This window comes from Sebastes fasciatus, chromosome 16 (assembly GCF_043250625.1).
Source record: "Sebastes fasciatus isolate fSebFas1 chromosome 16, fSebFas1.pri, whole genome shotgun sequence".
Classification (NCBI taxonomy): Eukaryota; Metazoa; Chordata; class Actinopteri; order Perciformes; family Sebastidae; genus Sebastes; species Sebastes fasciatus.
In genome coordinates, this window is record NC_133810.1 from 6924470 (window position 1) to 6943356 (window position 18887).

At 39.0% G+C, this 18887-nt stretch overlaps 1 protein-coding gene across 5 annotated transcripts in view; it reads right to left on the bottom strand.

Annotated features, from left to right (window-relative positions):
* cadm1a (cell adhesion molecule 1a) overlaps positions 1–18887 on the bottom strand; it is a 420394-nt gene that overhangs the window by 101962 nt on the left and 299545 nt on the right. For all 5 annotated transcript variants that reach the window (XM_074609886.1, XM_074609889.1, XM_074609888.1 and 2 more), the window contains one exon: positions 6260–6406. In XM_074609886.1, the coding sequence (XP_074465987.1) occupies positions 6260–6406 (147 nt within the window). The remainder of the gene's footprint in view (positions 1–6259; positions 6407–18887) is intronic.

Below are 18887 nucleotides of genomic sequence, written 5' to 3' on the forward strand. Positions count from 1 at the left end.
ATAGATATGAGATCTGTTTGCAGTCTCTAGTATAAAGGCTGCAGAATTAATATATTCTTTGCTATGCTCTGTGTTCATGTTCCAAGGCCACAACAGTTATGCAAATGTGAAGTAAGTGATGCAGGTTGTTTCGTTGAAGACATGGTGGAGATTTAGTCAAACTTGTGGGTGGCGAGACACCCCAGGCAAACACATTGTTTTTGATGTGCTGATCAATTTTGGGCTATTTTGCAACATGTCTTCTTTCAGACTAGTGGAAAGCTAACGTCTAAAATACACATTTATTCTACTACTTTGCCTATTTGCGTCTGTAGATTTCTTCTAAATTCACCAAAAGTTACCATTAGATAATGACTGATTTGCATATTTAAACATAACATTTCAGAAAACAGAAAGTTTCATGGTGATATCTATTAGTTAAAATGTTGACTCTATTCACATGCAGTGTCTTTAAAATGTATGGAATTTTATAATCCATATCTTTAAAGGCTATTTTCTCGAAATAAGTTTTTCCTCAGACTCTCTCAAATCTCCACTTCAGCCGCACTCACACCCACCAAACTTTCCAGTTTCATTCCTATCTATATTCTGAAGGTTTTTACAGAGCGGTTCGGTCATATATAATTTATAGCCTGATTTTTTTATGGCTGTTGACAGTATTTACTTTATGATTTATTGAATGATAAAAACAGATATCCAAAATCCCCACTGTGAAAAACTTTTGACTCTAATACGTCAACAAAATGAAACAAGAAATTTGAACCTGGTTTTATCCAATGTTCAGATTTATGTTCTGGAAAAGTATGCAAATTAGCACATATTTAAGAAGATAATGGCTCATTTGCAAATTTAAACATACAATTTCAGAAAACTTGTAATGTAAGAAATAATTGCCTTAATGTAAATAATCAACTGGGGAATATTTATGGTGATATCTATTAGTTAAAATTTTTACCCTATTCACTTGTAGTGTCTCCCCTTAAATCGCAAAGTATAGATGTATAGAACATTTAGGATTTAATTTCTAATTAATGTCTTTGTGCATTTCAAAAACCTTGGGTGATGTCATCAGTCATAATTAAGGGAGTGCGTTATGTCAAATATATCACTGTACTTCCTGTTTATAACGCTACTAAAATTGGTAATTTCACAGACATAAAATTAGCTGTTGAAGCCTGAATTGTGATGAATGTTTCCCTAAAACATATGGCTGTTTGAGCTACAACATCCCAGCTGTGTGTTTACTACTTCTAGCACAACAGTATTCACATATTAAACAGGTCACTGTGCCATGGAAACATCACCATCTGTGCATCCTCTGGTTACTAACAATGGTGAAAACAACAATGCAGACTAAAGCATCATGTGTTTGTCTTGTCACAGAAGTAAAGTGCTGTTGCTTAGTGCAGGCTGGTCTCATACACTGTTTGAAAAGACTGTCTGCATGTACAGTAACAAGCAGAAATTGACCTGGAACTGGACATTAGTAGGAGAATGCACAAAAAATGAGGAACAAGATATTTTAAGATATCATACAAACTGTTGTAAGAGGATAAGTTGCTTAGTTTGAGGTGAACACAGCGACCCAACATTCTCATACTTCTTTTCAGTGGTGGAATTACTCAGATAATTTACACAAGACGCTAAAAGCTAGATTGCAAACATTTCTATTGCCTCCGCACGGCTCTCAACATGTCGATGGCTGACAGTTAACAGTTAACTAACTTACAGTTCTAACAGCGCTAAACTTGAAAAGAATGGCAACAGTGCTGACAGAGCGAACACTGTTAACCCGGGGGGGAACCGGAGGGTGGATGCTGAGGTTCCGCAGCGTTATCAGCTGTAACAGCCTTATGAGAGCAGTGCAAAGCGCCGGCCGTGAGCTAGCCAGTGGGGCTCGCTCACATACACGAATAAAGCACTAACATGCACGTGCAGCTGTCAACAAAGTGCGGAGAAGCTCTGATTACAACACACACAGAGGGAGAGTGACTTCATTCTCTGCTCAGGTAGACAATACTCCTCTATATCTTATAGCTAATAGTTGTTTACTTCTATATTGATGCTCTGGATAACTTATAGAGTACCTTTAAGTGAAGATAGCAATACCACAGTGTAGAAAAAGTACTTAAAGTACATAACATGAAGATGAGTAAGTAGAATAATGCAACATATCAATCTCCTGAACCTCAAGGATATTTGAAGTTGATTAAAATGAACTCAACTGAATGAAATAGCTCACAGAATGCATTGCAACTACTTTGGGTGGACAGGAAGTGGTGACCAAGTTCAAGTTTAGTCTGTGTACGTATCTGCAGCCAGTTTCAAAGCACTCCTTCCTTTCTGTCTCTTTACCCTCTCTTGCTCTCCACCTCACACTCACAAACATAATCCACCAGTGTGGATTCAGACGGAGATGGCAGATGTGATATTTTGAAGGGGCCAACGTTGTTTGGAGGCTGCCTGGTGGATGCCATGTCATAATGAAGCGGTGCAGCTGCGGCGAAGATGCCTGGGAGGGATCACAGGAGATCAAGGAGCCCTCCCGTCAAAGAAAAAACACCTTGCCCTTGACAGCCAGCTTGTGGGAGTCGGCTCACTGCGGCTCGGCACAACAGCAGATAAATACCGAGGTTGGTTTAGCATACGCACGGAGGCTTTCTGAGAGTGTGCCCTTGTATAGTGTGTAGAGGGTGTGTTTGTAAGGCGGTGAACATGACTAAGGAGGGGTGGTGAGTGTGGAGGAGGGCCTGACACTCACCTCACAGGGGGCCGGGAAGTCTCTCGTGGATCCGAATGTGGAAAGAACTAAGTCATGAGTGCATGTAGCTCAAGAAACAAGTCAAAGCATAAATATACTCTATGTAAAAAAAATACTGCAGTAAACAAAAGGCAGCGGTGTTAAATATGCCATACCATCTGGGAAAGATGAAGCTAACTATGATGAACATGCAGCTTATGAACATTCATTCACAAGAAGCAAACTCTGTGTGCATAGTTATGTCAAAAGGAGGAATGGGGATTAACAAATTGAACTTGGACTAAAACTTCTATATATTGTTTTGATGTTTTTAATATATATTTTTTTTCAGTTGGATCCATCCATAAACTTAAAACTGCACATTTTGAAACAAACTCGGATACACAAATCCTCATAAGCTTATCAAGTTGTTATGGATAAAATGTTAGCAAATAACTGCTTATTTCCACATCCAGCAGACACAGAGCAACATTACCATTAGTTTGAAGTCCTATTTCTGTCCACCTGATCAATATTCCCTCTCCTTTTAGCTCTGGTTTTGGTCTCCACCATCTCCAAATATTCCACTATGTTCACCAGCTTGTTGTTGATGTTTACTGTTGAGTGTTTTGTGATAATTTGAGATACAGCACTAGTGTCTCCTATTAGCATGGCAACATCATTGTGTTGATTACCCTGCTTGACTACAGAAACAACTCATTAAACTGTTGTGCCAGTAACAGGAGATTCTTCCTTTACTTACTTTTGTTATGTAATATTATTGATACTAGATGTAACAATTGCTTTGCAATTCTAAATAAAAACAAGAGCATTTCTTTCTCTGCTCAAACGCTCTCTCTTTCTCTCTGTTCATCAGATGTTGGAGAATGCATCTTTGTTCAGTGCCAATGTGTGGGAGTAGGGTTAGACGCACGCACACACACAAGCTTGGTCAGGCTGAGAGAGCAGTGAGAGGATCAATAGTTAAAACAGATAACAATAGATACAATAAAATCCAAACTCCACATCAGTGGTAAAGCCACATTGTTTGTCATGCAAAGAGAAATGAAATCATATTTGTCACCTGACACGTGAACCTTGATCATGTGTTTTGCAAAGCACTGTTGAAGTTTGACTTTTATTAGAACTGATCAGAAAATAACTCTCCATTTAAGTTTAAGTTTAAACACAAAAGTAGAACCCCATCTCAAACAACTGTTCATATCATTTATGATATCTCACAAAAAAAGTAATTCCTCCTTTTTCATTTGTTTTCCTATGAATCAGGCTAAAATACAAGCTGCTGAGAGCACTATAAACTGTACACTACTGTAAAAGTTCTAATGAATCATAGGTTTTGAACTTAACATAATGTTACTGTTATATAGTTACAGAGGTCGACAATATTTTATACTCAACATTCACTCATGGGCTTAAAAAACATAATTAAAGAAACCCAAACCTGGCGGAGAGCAGATAGCAGAGTATGTCCGGCTGAATCCAGCTAATTAGAGCTGTGACATGATAATTGGGCAGGATAAGAATAAACATAACAGGTCATTAAATGTTTAGGGATATGAGCTGCTTTTATTAAAGCAGACATGCTGAAAGCGAAGCATGTTTGGTAGATTGTATTAACCTCATTCTGTATTAATCCCGCTGCAGACATGTGGGTCAAACTTAATGCAGCTGCCTGGAAGTGCAAGTAATGTCAGAGAATATTAATCAATGTTATGCAGCTTTACTGCCGGCTGCATTCACATGATCTGGTTAAACTGCACATTTTATGATATTTGTCCTAATTTACCAGCCGTGTCGTCAAACTGTGGCTCGACTACATTTCTGCCAAATGTAAATGATATGTCAAATGTCTGTCTAATTTTATGACTGTCTGAGAAATGAACCAGTGAAACTGACATAAATAAATGCCTCACTGGGATTGATTTCCATGTCATCTGATCACATCAAACTGCTTCAGACTATAATTAAACACATTCCATATCAATCACATAAAGACACGGCGGCGCTGGATGATTTCTCTCTCGCAGCCGACAGTGTCAACTACCAGCTACAGCCTACTCTCTTCCTCTGGCAGCCTCATAATGACCCCTTAGATGATCTATGATGTTTTCCTAAACAGCTACAACTGGACTGTATATGTAGCGCAGGAAGGTGATCTGGAATGTTTAGTGAAAGTAGAACCTATAGGCAAACTTTACTGTCAATGTTAGGTCTTCAATTCAATAGGACTGCAATCGTGTTATCTTTTTGCTATACATGTTGATCTGCAAGTTGTCATTGACTACGTTTACATGCACAAAATATTCAGTTTTTTGCCCTTATAGGAATATCAGCATCTCACACATGTCTTGTCACACTTTTGGAAAATGCTCCATTCGGAATAAGGCTAATTAAATGGAATATGCTGTTTACATGACTCGTATGAAATTCACAATATTTTTGGAATAATAGTGGAATATTAGTGTACATGTAAACATAGTCACTGTTTCCAAGGTATCTTGATATAACGGTTCGTTGTATGAAGATGAAGTTATTCCTCATTTTTCATGCGATTTCCTACGAATGTCCAGCATCACTTTCCGCTCCAATCTTTTAAAAATAAAATTCCTTCTTTACAGGAAACAACTCGGTAAGGGGTTGGGTATCAAAACTACTTAGTTAGGATTAGGAAAATATTATGGTTAAGTTACACAAAACCGGAAGTGGTTACGCTGTACAGGAAGTGTCAGAACTTAAGTACAGAAGTTCCGTGACAAAAACTGCTTAGTTAGGTTTAGGAAAAGATTGTGGTTTGGGTTAAAATAACACCGGAAGTGACGTAACATAAGTATGGAAATTATGTGACAAATAAATCAACGTTGACTTCTGGATTCACATGGGAAAAAAATGCTGCTTTTTATACTTCCTGGTTCACAATTACGTGGATTAAATATGAATTGATATGTGGGATATGTACAAATTACAGTGCATTACTTTTCGTAGGTATAGCTACGAACAGAGTACGAGAACAGCCTGGTTCTGTCTATCATCTTACACAATCTGCTAATTAACCTTTTATATATTTATGTCTCACCTTGATAGCATGACGCTAGTTAAAAATGAAACAATCCACTGGACTTTTATTGTGAAGTTTCGTTGTGAAAGCTTTCTTAGTTCTAATGGTGCATTCAAGCCATGTCGGCAAAATGGGAGAAATGAGAAAAACCTCTTCAAATCAAAACTACTTATGGGAAACAAGGCCAAACAAACACAGCATAACAACAACAGTCCCATCAGCCTGCTAAGTTCATGTTGGTATCTAATTTTGTTCCACAGTAGACTCAAATGCCAGTAGCAAAATGAAGGAGGAAAATATTCAAATTGAAATTGGCAGCTTTAGTGACGGCTTTCAATGAAACATGCATATTAATGTCTGTTTCTCCTCTGGTCAAAACAAAACCATTTTCCTTAACTTTAAAAGCAAACTTAAGTACACAAGAAAGATTGTATGACACTCACGTCTCATGTCTCTGAAGTAGATCGTCTGTCTGTTGGGGTTGAGCAGCTGGATAACGGAGTCGTCGTTGTTCTTCACCCGACAGCTGATGATCGCCATCTCGCCTTCCACCACCGACACATTGTCTGTCACCAGGTTCTGACTCACCACTGGACAGGACAGAGACAGGAACACATAGATCAACAAAGGTGTATCATTAAATGTACCAAAAAGCAAGGCAAGTAAAAAGACTTTTCTCCGGACACCTCCGAGTCTTTTTGCTGGTATAGAAGACACACTGATTCCTACATAGCACATAATTACAATGACTTTCAGGTGTGTTAATGGAAAGCAGGAGGGAGGCATGAGCAGAAATGATTAGCACACATGGGATTAAAAGAAAGCAAGATGAGAACCCACCCATATGGATAGGCCTTTTTCACAGAACACATGTCACAGTAGGAAAAGCACAGGGTGTAAAAAATAAAATTAATAATGGCTGAATTCAATTTAGCTGCTTTGATTCCACTGGTATCTGCTGGGATCACTGTCACACACTTGAACACTTGAATATCACAAAGCCATCATTTGTGGTATTAATAACACCTGCGCTTTTCCTACTAAGACCAGTGAAAATGTCTGCTGTGAGAAAGACCCATAGTCTGTCTGTCTCCACGCGAGCAAGTAATATAAATCAAATCAGGTCGGTACGAAGAGACGACGCAGGAGATTCAAGACGGACAATGATTTCTATCTGGCCACAATCAAAGTACAAAAACCTCAATATACTTGACAGGTTTGTTAAATGATTGAGCACAACATAAAAAACACCACATAACAAGGTAGAACATCTAACTCAACAGGGAAGGACATCTTTAAAGAATATTAATGGATATTGATAGGACGGTGTTTCTCAATCTGTCGGTCGGGGCCCCCTCCCCAAGGGGTTGCAAGATATATGTGAGACATCACAAGATATAAGAACGCAATATAAAAAATGCATGCTACACACAAGTATATTTACTCTTTCATATACTTCTCTACTCTTTTCTACCTGTTCTGGACATTAAAAATTATAAAAATCTTTAAAGAAAAAGTCTAAAAAAAAACAATTAAGAAATAAACAAGGCCTTTAATTCTCCTTTCTTGAGTGTTTCGGTGTAATATAACATTTAATGATTGGCAACATGCAGCAGGTGGCCGACGAAAACCCTTTAATGCGTGTCCACGGGAATAAATAGAACTGAGTGACCAGAGAAGCTCAACAAGCCTGTGTGCTGGGGAAAAAAATCAGTCACGGCCGTCATCGGTCATCAGCTGCAACTTAGATTGCTACACTTCCTTGTTTCACAAACAATAGCTCTGCCTGTACAATGACAAATGGATTCTTTCTAGCTCTGTGCTACTTTGATTTGAAAAACTACAGTAATAACATCTCAGACGTTGCTTTAGGGTTGCATCTATTGTTTTCGGCTGACGGTGAGCCTTGAGTGACTTTGGTTTATTTTAAATGATCGCTACAAAACCAACACCTGGCAGCTTGCCAGTGGTGGCTGCTAGTTATCGGTCCCCTGTGTAATATTTTCATGAGATACAGCACACTTACATACACACACACACACACACACACACACACATACACACACAGTTGCTCTAGGCTACATGGAACCATGGACAAACACAAACAGGCAGTCAAGGGGAAATCAACACTTTAGGATATCAATTAACTGTACTGCAGTAATAATACTGTTTAACACTTCAGAGCACAATACTGGGAAATGTGCTCGTCTTTCTATCTGGGCCTCATGGAGCATCCCAAACACAGAATTGGTTGTTTTCCACTGTGACACATGATATAGAATAAAACACCCCATGTATGCCAGTCTTGGTATTTGATGCTCTCAGTACATGGTAAATTAACTCTACCCAATGCTGCTTTTGATTAGTTTTAATTTGGAAAAGCATTACATTGCACCAGCATCACACCTCATAAATGCGACAGCTATTAACAACAGGTGGTTCAATATGAGGCTACAATTTACTAACAAGGTTGGGGGTTCCTGTAAATTACTTTTATAATCATTGAATTCTTACTTAATGTTAAGATGCAGGGTTACATAAATGCAAGTGTGGACTGCTGATGTTACTCCTACCAGATCCTATAAAGAGGCATACCGTTTTGCCAGGCTCGCAATTGAGATTGAGAGAAAACTTATGGATAAAGTCTTTGTAATTCCCCCTTACACTCTCCTCCTACATAGTTACAAATATAGCATCACAAATAACATCTTCTCATAGAGGCTAAAAGGGCCGACACAGGAGTGGGGGAGACGAAAGAAACTAAAAGAATGCAGGAAACATCAACTGCTAATTTGCATGCCTCAGTTGTCAAGCACCTCTAAATATCCCTGCCATTTAGGAGACAAGGAGGATGAGGTGGGAAGAGAGAAATTGCATCCTCTGATGCTGACAGATAAGGATAGACAGCTTAACAAACGAGATTCAAATGAGCATCCCTTGGTGGCCCAAACACAGCCCTAAATAAATGAACCTCGCCGTCTTTAGTATTCAAGACTGAACCTCATTTTTCAAACATGTGCAGAGGTGGGCGGTAGGGTGGGCATCTGGTTATGATAATATGCTAACATATTACAAAATGCATTTCAAGGCATCCACTGAAGGTTACAAGGCAGCAGCAGGGTGCTGCAAGGTGTCTGCTAAGTTGTGTTTAAAGCCAGTGGAGGTAGTACGACGGACTTCAAACGGCGGCTGCCTTGTCAGCGGCTTAATTGTTCCTGTTGTGCTAAATAAACAACTCTGACACGCTGGAAGATGGTACGGGGAGGCGGTGGGCTTTACACTAATTAATGGCCAACAACCGTGGCCACCTAGGACGCTGTCAAAGGTGCTGAAGAAAAAGCACTTCTGACATCTTGGTGGGCGAAGGCCGTTTAAAGGTGCAACATGAAGCTTTTTATTTACATTTCAGTATTTTTGGCATGAACATCTTGAGGGGGAGGTGTGTTGGAGTACCACTTTGAAAAACAAAGGAGAAAAGGGCCACAGCTTGTAACTGGAGCAGTTTATTATTGGACAACCTTTCACTGTTAAACCTGTTGTCTATAGAGTGGTGTAGGAATGAGTCCTTAAACCCGGAAATGTTAGAAAAGTTAGATGCCTGAAATACGGTCTGTGGTTAACACAACCTTAAAATATTTTAACGTTTTGCTCTACAACATAAAATACGTCAGTAAATACCCCACTCGTGAATTTTGAAACTTTTACGTATCTTAGACAGGCGGTTGCTAACAAGTGACTCAATCAGACAACAAAACGTCATCAACGTCTCGGTCGTCAATGAAACCGTGGTGTAGTTTGTTTATAGCCTAACGTTGGCTTTTTACTTTTGGCAATTACATTCAAAAATCACAAAAATGGTGTTCATTTGTGAAGATTATCTTGCTGAACAAAACATGTAAGTATCATAACGTGTGTTTTCCACAGAGCTTATTTTCTGCAATAATCCAAAAACCAATGGAAAAATCCCATTGGCTTTTTGTTGAGGGAACCAAGGCGATGCTAACTTCCTGGTTGGCCTAAAAAAATACGTCATCCCTGCACCACTCTATTGAATATGACCGATGGGTACCGACACAAAGACAAGATGTTTGTTCTGTATTAATCTCATCTTCTGCTAGCATGTGCACAAGGACAAATAGTTTGCTAAGAAACAAGTAAACAGCATGCTTTCAATGATCTGGCATGTCATTGAAATGTTCTCAACCTGTCATAACCATGATTGTATAAATATAGTTTGCAATTTTAAATAATACCGGAATATTTCCTTGTGATCAGAGAATGAATATGAGCGTTGATGTTTTTAAATGCAAATGGCTGCATTCACTGTGTGCTTCTTCAATACCTGTGAGGGCTTTATGGAAGCTGCTTATGAGACTTTTTCATGAGAGACAGCTCATCAAGACATGTGACAAGTGTTGGAGCATCAAGTTTACCAACTGAGGGGCAGGAAGACAGGACTAACAATACACTCCCTTCAAACAAAACACTCACATTGACACTTTCAGTGTGAGACACTTTTAGTTTGCAGCTGACAGTCCTGCACATCAGTATGTGAACAGGAGAAGATAACCTCACAGAACTGAAATAGACATTATGATAATGACACATCAGAGATGGTGGGAGTAATATATAATTGCTAGTCTGAGCTGCACTTAATGCATTTCCTCTAAATCTCTCATTTAATTCACACAAATACAAAAGCACTATCACCGTCCATTTGTCCACTGGACAGGTGGAGAGACCGACAGTCGAACAGAAGACGGTTGAGAAAAGTAGAATATCCAATGTACATTATGTCAACGCCAACCAGTCAGAGGCACCATGGAAAAGCACCATGAGCACATATTTACCTCAGTCACTCATTCAGCAAAGCTTTGAAGTGCACATCTTTCCAATCTCCCAAGCAATATACTGCAGGAAGGCGGGGATACAAACCATTATCTGCATCAATCTAGACCAGGAAACTCTCCACCATGGTCAAGAAAACGAATAAATGACTGCTTTATTGGCCTCTTATTCACACAGGCAGAAACCACAGCAGCTGTTGGACAATATGATTTGATTATAGGATAGCCTAATTGCTGTAGAGTTATTGTTCACTGACAATGACAAAATACAGCACTATATTGTTCTCCAAAGCACACTATACATGACTTTCTACATCCAAAAGCTACTGGCTTTTAATCATTTCAGAACAACACGAGAGAGTAGATATGAAGGAGCATTTAGTCTTTTCTATTTTTTTCAAACTGTTGAACTACACAATAAGTGCTTTCCTGGATTCAACAAAATTTTAGTTTTGAAGTGACTGCTTAACAGTAACCTTAAAGATGAAAACACTCTTTTCATAGTATCCACTTTTCTTCACTCTTTCTTTGCCGGATCAACAGATCTGTACACCGAAGGTTTTGGTATCTGTACTGAATGCCAGGTATTGTATCTGCAGTAGCATCGAAATAATTCAAACCAATGGCTATCCGGAAGGTTACAAATCAGTCAAAAGATGATGGTATACTTTGGAAAGAGATCAAAATATAGTGAAGTATAAATGATGTGTCACAAATAATGTGCAAAAATAACATTATCTTTCTTTGCATATGGGCTGGTGTGACAACACTGTCCAGTAATGCTTTGACTCTATGTGATATAATGTATTTTTTAATTCTCATGAGTACAGTGTGTAGGATTTGGCGACATCTAGCGGCGTGGTTGTGGATTGCAACCAACTGAATGCAACTAATGCCGTTCACCTCGCTCAGAGGCCATCCTTACCATAGCAACACTGCTTTAGTAGCAACAGAAGTCAGACGAATGAATATTATATTCCATTTCTGCTCATAGATCCCCGAAATGCTACAAACTGGACATTTAAACATTGGTTAATCAAGAACAAAAATATAAAATAGGTATTTTTTTCTTGCTAGCTCTTTGCACAAGTGCTGAATTTGTGGTGGTAAATGTTGCTTTCCAAAAGCACAAGACAAATATTGAGCAGTTTAATGCTTTAGGCCTTTAAAGGCATTTCATACTTTGACAAATACAAATAGATTTCTCTTTTAAGTTTTATCCAGTGTCGTGTACCTCTGGTATTTCCAACTTTCTCCAATGGCCAGTAACATATTTGGCCCATGGCACTGAAAAGACGGTTAGATTTCAGCCTTTGGCCATCCATGTAAAAAAATCGAAGCAGCCAATCCTAGATTAAAGTTGTCAGACAATGACACTTCACACCGCACCGTACAAAGCTAGCCTGAGGCCCAAATTCACTGAGGCTGCAATGGAAGGAGAAAACGCCATGTTCCATTTGCCTGGGCTAACAGCTGCATGTTTCCATTTGATTCAATAAGAAATGTATGCATAATAAGTTTGCACACAGATGACCACTATGACAGTGAGGAAGATTTTCATCAGGAAATCAAACCCACTGTCACACTGAGATCGCTTTTATTTGTAGATTTTATTTTGTTAATAACAAATCACTTGTACACAGGATTGAAGGATAAAAGGGTTGCTGAAAATATTAAATATTAATCCGGGCATCAGTCTGTCAATGTGTCTCCCTGTGGTGTTATTAGTAGTAATAGCACTAGTATTGCATTTTTTATAAGTTCTACTGTTAGACATACATTTATTCATACCCTGTCTCAATCACACACATGATGCAACATATAGTAATCTTATATGGTATGGTGCATTTTCTTAATTGATGTACTAAACATTGGTGTGCCATTCTGCTCTCTGCACTGCGTGCGATCAGCACAACCAATCCACAGATATTAATTCCCCTTTGACATTTCGAGGAACATGTGTATGTGAGTGCATGCTTATTGAGCAGCATACAATCATTTTCTTCTTTTTTGTTGGTGTGTGGCTCCTGCTGATAAAATGACAAATCTTTGCACACTGAGCCGGTGCATTTATGTGTGTGTAAGTGTGCATGTGTGTGTGTGTGAGACTGAGGTTGTGTTTTGCCAATGTCTGATTGCAGTCAGTCCCGTCTGATTGCACGCTTTCACAGATGTGTGTGAGCACGTCTGATTGTGTGTCTCTGTGTTGACTGCAAGGAGTTGATTTCTGAGTTATCTTTCTGGACAAGTGCACAAGTGCAGCATTATAACATATCAGGGGCATGCCTTTACCATAATAATGGCTACAGGCCTTGCAATGTACTGTAATGATGCGGTTGGTATGGAAGATTGTACTCCCATTGCTAAAAATAAGTCCAACAGGGCGAGAAAAATGAGCTGTCAGGCAATCAGATTATTGAACAAAACCGCAGGTTCGTCAAACTTATTTGCAAAAGAAAACAAAGGCAAGTGGCAATCCTGCTTCTGAAAGCATGACCCGTGTAGCGTGATTGGTGCGTGCTACTCTTGAGGAGCATTTTATCTCGTCTTGCATCTACTGGGAAGAGAAAAACACATTCTCGTGTCCAGGAAGATTTGGTCACTGACAGATGTTTTAGTTAGAAAGAAGGAACAAGTTGTTTTTTTAAGACAACGTAAACTCTGCAATCGACCATCGAGTGTCGATTTTCACATTATCCAGGGAAGATAATACAATTTTATGACTCTGGGAGAATTTTCTGAGGGGCACCGACCAAGCGGCGATATCTGACGAGTTGAAAGTGAGAACTGTTTGTCAGTTTACAGACCAACTTCCTGGTTTAACTTTGACCAACCACCAGCAGTGCTTGCTGTAGTTGTGTTGCCATGTCCTCAGATCTCAGCACTCACAATATTATAACTGACAGAACCGATGGCCAAACCTAGACAAAATGATAAGACTACAGAAGGCAACACCAAGGTTGATATTATGACTTTTGCTTTTTAAAAATAAATTCGATGCACGAGATGACGGAAGCCTGTCAACCACGATCTCTGAGAACAGAACAAGCCTTCAACCAAGCTGCTTGCCGAGTGAATGCTGTGTTAGTACAGCCGACTGACAGCTGGAGGCAGCCGAGAAAAGGTCAAGATCCTTGTATGGCCTGAACACTTCAAACAGCAGAATCCCTCTTGGTGAGGATTTGAAGTTAATCTGTGTGTAGACTGTTCAGAGGGAAGCTCAAAGTTAGGACATGCAGAATTTGTGGGAGATGATCCCATTGGTCAGTTTAGCTATCGGACTCCGCAATAAGTCTCTGATTAGACTGTTGCCTTCAGTGCCTCTTATTAATATACAGCAGCAACATAGCACTGCATAAAGGCAACAAAGCCGTGCCAAGGGTATCATCCAAAATGAGATTATAACAAGATAAAAAATACATGTTTTATGTGTTGCAATAAAAATGAAAAAGATCCAGTCAGAGTCTGAAGAGAAGACATTGCAGCTTACAGCTCCTTTGTGTGTGCCAGAGGTGCACATAACATTCACGACTGCAGAAATCAACACAGCATTTTATCTGTTTTCCATCACCTTTTTTTTTTTCCTTTACCTGTTAAAAGATTTATACGTTTTGTTGAGTAACTACAGAGGTGCTCACCAATTTGTATTGTTCTATTATTGATGTTTTGTGTACCTTCTAATGTGTTCAGGAGTTTTACTGAGCAGTGAATGGTTTTATGGAGCCCTGGTGGGTGGCACATTACAATGCATCATACGACGACTGTTTAGCATTTAGTCATTAACTGAAAATAAACAGCTGCAGTTTTTCAAATTCATAATCCTGAGTGGAGTAAATTAATCCTAACAACAACGGAGCCATTACAGAGGTCATTGAACATTTTCACATTGGCATGGCCTTGAAGTTTTAAAGGGTTCGTTGTATGGTGTTACAATTTGTTTTGAATACATTTTCAGAGCCCGGTTAAACAAGCTGGAGTTTCCTCAGTTACAGACGTACCATTATTACATTTAACTAGTTAGAGAAAGGATGTCACATCTTTAACTTATGAATATGATTACTTATTAGCACATCTTTTCTCATGGTGGCAGCAGTGTGCTTCTGTAACTCACTGACATGAAAGAATTGAGGCGTCAAGGGAGCGAAATAACAAATTACTTTTTCCACTATAACTTATAATACATGTGAAGCACCTTCAGAGAGACGCTTTTTTTTTTAATAAGCTATATACCGACCAATAGAAGCCTCACTCTAACATCTGCCAATGATTGTTGCCGTGAAGTTGTAATGAAGATTCCTTTTCAGAGCCAGTATCTTCCTTTCCAGTCCGACATTGCATTATTCAACCATGTAATCCATAATAGACCAAAGCTAAAGCTGGTGATAGCAGAAACCCCCTTTGAGATTCACTCAAATGTAAGATAATGCATCTGACTGAATTGCTAATAAACTGCCTTGCTTTAAAGCGTCAAAGAAACACACAGAGCCTGAGGATCCAGATGGGTCACTGTTACGGCAGTTATATATATATATATATATATATATATATATTCTCTCTGCCACAAATAGAACTTAAGACTTAATATCCTCAACGTAATATAGCACAGTTCCACACATTTTCTGAGCACAAACTATGAAGCACAAACCAAAGTATTGGGAATGTTGACCAGAAGATGGCGCTAAAGGAAATAATTAATTCGGGAAGTTTTTGTGAGGTTATGCGTACACACGGATATGGATGACGTCAGATCCGATCTGTGCATCAATAATGTCAGGTGTAGTTTTGCGGGCTGCCGTATTTTAACATCTGTATGCGCTCACTATTGATGGCTATTTAAAAATGACGAGTTTGTGTGGGATGTCCCGTGTTGCGCAAGTGACAAAATCCTCTCCGACCAGTCAGTTGCTCTGCAGAGTTTTAACTCCACCTTCTAGCTCAGCTCGCTTGGAACCTCAACCGAGTGGAGGTGGTACCAAAAAAGTACCAGGTAGTATCCACAACTTTTGCTAATGGAAAACCAAAAAAGAGCAAGTCGAGTTGAGTAGAGCTGTGCTGTACGGAAATTTGTTTTACCTAGGATGGAAAAGGCATGACCCGCCCTACTCTGTCTCTGCTGGGCTGGTACTCGCTGCCTTTGTTGGTTGGATCGGTTATTAGGCATGAGGTTAACATTAGAGGAAGAATATCATGGTATCAGAGGCAGAGTAGGGCGGGTCATGCCTTCGCCGTTGTAGGAAAAACAAATTTGTGTGCCGTACTATGCTGTGGGAATTCAGCATTATAGTTGTTGAGATATTACTGGATCAAAGTGGTTTGCCAACTAGTCCTGCCATCAGTGTGGCTATAAATAAAATTACTTTTTGTAACTAACATTAATTAAAGCATCAGCAATGATACTAAACACTTCCTGCAGCTATATTCCAATAACCCCACCCCCATACACACACACACACACACACACACACACACACACACACACACACACACACACACACACACACACACACACACAAACACACACACACACACACTCTGTACCTCTCCCACTGATGCTCGGTGGATTTGTGACACATTATGTAAGAACGGGGTGTGAAGAGCTTTATAGGGTGTTACATGCTTGCAGTGAGCATGTAAGTGGCTTTTGTGCTACCGCGGCTGCTGTATGAGGCACAAAACGCCTTTATCTCTTGCTGGGCCTAATGAGTGCAAAGCAAATTCCAACAATGCCAGTAAACAAAAAAGGAGGAGGATTTTACGGTTTAAGCGTGCCGCAATATGGTGGTTTGTTTATAATAATATAAACTAAAAAAGCCAGCACTCCTATTTTATGTATTCATTTGCATGATGTTATATCCTATGTCCCACCACTTTATGCTGTATATTTGTTTTGTGTTTTCTCCAGACAATTTAAAAGCAGATACCGCAAGTTATACAAACATTTATTTCAAGCATTGCTGCTTCATGGAAATAATCTCATTAGATAAGGGAAGCTGCAATGCCTGGAGTCGAAATATGTATGTCAGTTTAGTCCAGTGCTACTATAATGTAAATGAGTCTTTGGAAAATTAGGCAATTATAGAGTAATTATTGATAAATATGCAACAGCTGTTCAGAAAATTGATTTCAGAGTGTTGTTGCAAACATGTAACTAAATGGATGGTCAGAGGAATTCGACACAGATTCCATGAGGTAATATCAAAACTAGGGCTCAAGCGCCTCGCTAGCGTCCCCTAGAGGGTGCAATGCTCACGACAACTGACAATGCGAAACTCCTGGATGCAAACAAGAAACAGATAATTAGGGTCTAAAATGTAATGTTTGTCCTCAGGGTGACACTAGGGAAGACCATGTAAAAATCCAGCTGGTTAGACAGTTATCAGGTCATTAAATGGTCATTATCAGTGGTTATATTGTCTTGTTTCCACATAGCTCTGTGTGCGTATGCAAGTCTACCTGAAGTTCATTCATATTCATTCCTAGGGGAACGTCCGTGATCTCCGATGTGTTCATGAACTCATTTTTTTAAAGTACATAATTTGTCTCAAGTACTTTGAATTTATTTCGCGGTGGATAACGGACATACTTTATGCACCAAATTAATAAACTGATCGATGAATATAATACAGCTCTATTTATACATTTTTTTCAAAGTGAAAAGTTCAACGACATATTTAGCAGTTTTGTGAACTATTATGTTAAAAGACGTATGAACCACTACATGTACTGTTACACAGCTAGCTTTCTTCCAATGTTCGCTAAATATGACATCAAACTTTTTTCATTTAGGAAAAAAATTAACTTTATAAATGTGACTCCTCTAACGTTAGACTGGACAGCGAAAAACTTAGATATGAAAACATTGTTTTATATCTATGTAGTAACTTCTCTTCCATATCTGCGATGGTGTTGCTATCCATCCGTAAAGAGATGCATTTCCTTGCGTTAAACACTCGGGCGTAATCTGTATACTATATGGATTTATGGACACAAAACTGTGTGGAAACAAGGCGTAAGCCTCATATATGTGGGTCAGAAGGAGCCTGCTACACCTACTAGTAGGTTTTATCACCGATTACCATTGGCGATCACCGAAAGAAGGGATAAAAGAAGACGACAGTGACCTCTAGTGACTGCAGTAATTATGGCAAAGAGTAAAAACAGAAGTGAGGCGTCGTACTATAGACAGCGTGAAACTCCATATGTGGTGGAGGTCTGGGGCGATGGATAGGAGCAGGTGTGGTAGGCCCCTACTGACCCACATCTATGAGGCTTATAGAGACTGATAATGCACATTTAATGAGCTGATAACAGTCGAACACTGAAAAGCCATTCCACTCCATTCAGCCTCAGGAAGCCAATTTCTGTATGGGAGAGGGTAGGTTTTGTCTTCTTTTACCATAGCCAATTAGTAGTGAGTGATCTGATCTGCTCAGTCATTTTCAGTCTACATATAAGCTTTGATAGCAGCTGATAGGAGCAGTTAAAAATTAGTACCTTCAGATATAAGAAACATGATTTAAGAGTTATTATTTCTGTAAGTCAACAACAACCTGTGAAGCTGCGTCAATCTGGCCATTTTCCTGTCATCTACTTTTCAAATATATAGCTATTCTCGGTGTCTGGCATAAAAGGATGTCCTTGTTTTTAAGCTCTGATTGATGGCTGGTTTCTCACAGCTTTCAATGAGAAAAACACTGAACTCACTTTAATCACGGAGCAAATTGGAGATGTGGAAGGTGAGTCATAGGTCTGGTACCAGGTTTAGGTTCATCACCTCGGGAACATGAATGTGCTCCGTACATTTCATAGCAAACTTCCACTTATATTTTGAAATTAAATAAATGCATCACTTATAATGAGATTCATTCATTGGGATCCACAAATATTCACAGAAATCTGATGGGTAGTTTTATAAGGTACCTTGTTATGGACCTGTGTCAATCATGGGGAAGTCAGCGATTCATCAACTATCTTGATCTAAAATGAACTGAGTAAACATCAGGTCCTGAATGGCTGTTCTACTGAGTTTAACTACAGATAACTGCACTCATTTTGAGTTCATTTCTCTTAAAAAAACAACACAAATAACACTATAGATGCTCATGTCATTAATTCTGAAATAATAGGTGATAATGATGATGATGATAATAACAATAAGTGATTTATTTTGCAGCTACAATAAACTGATGTTATTTATTGTGTTATATTTTCCATGAAATCTAAG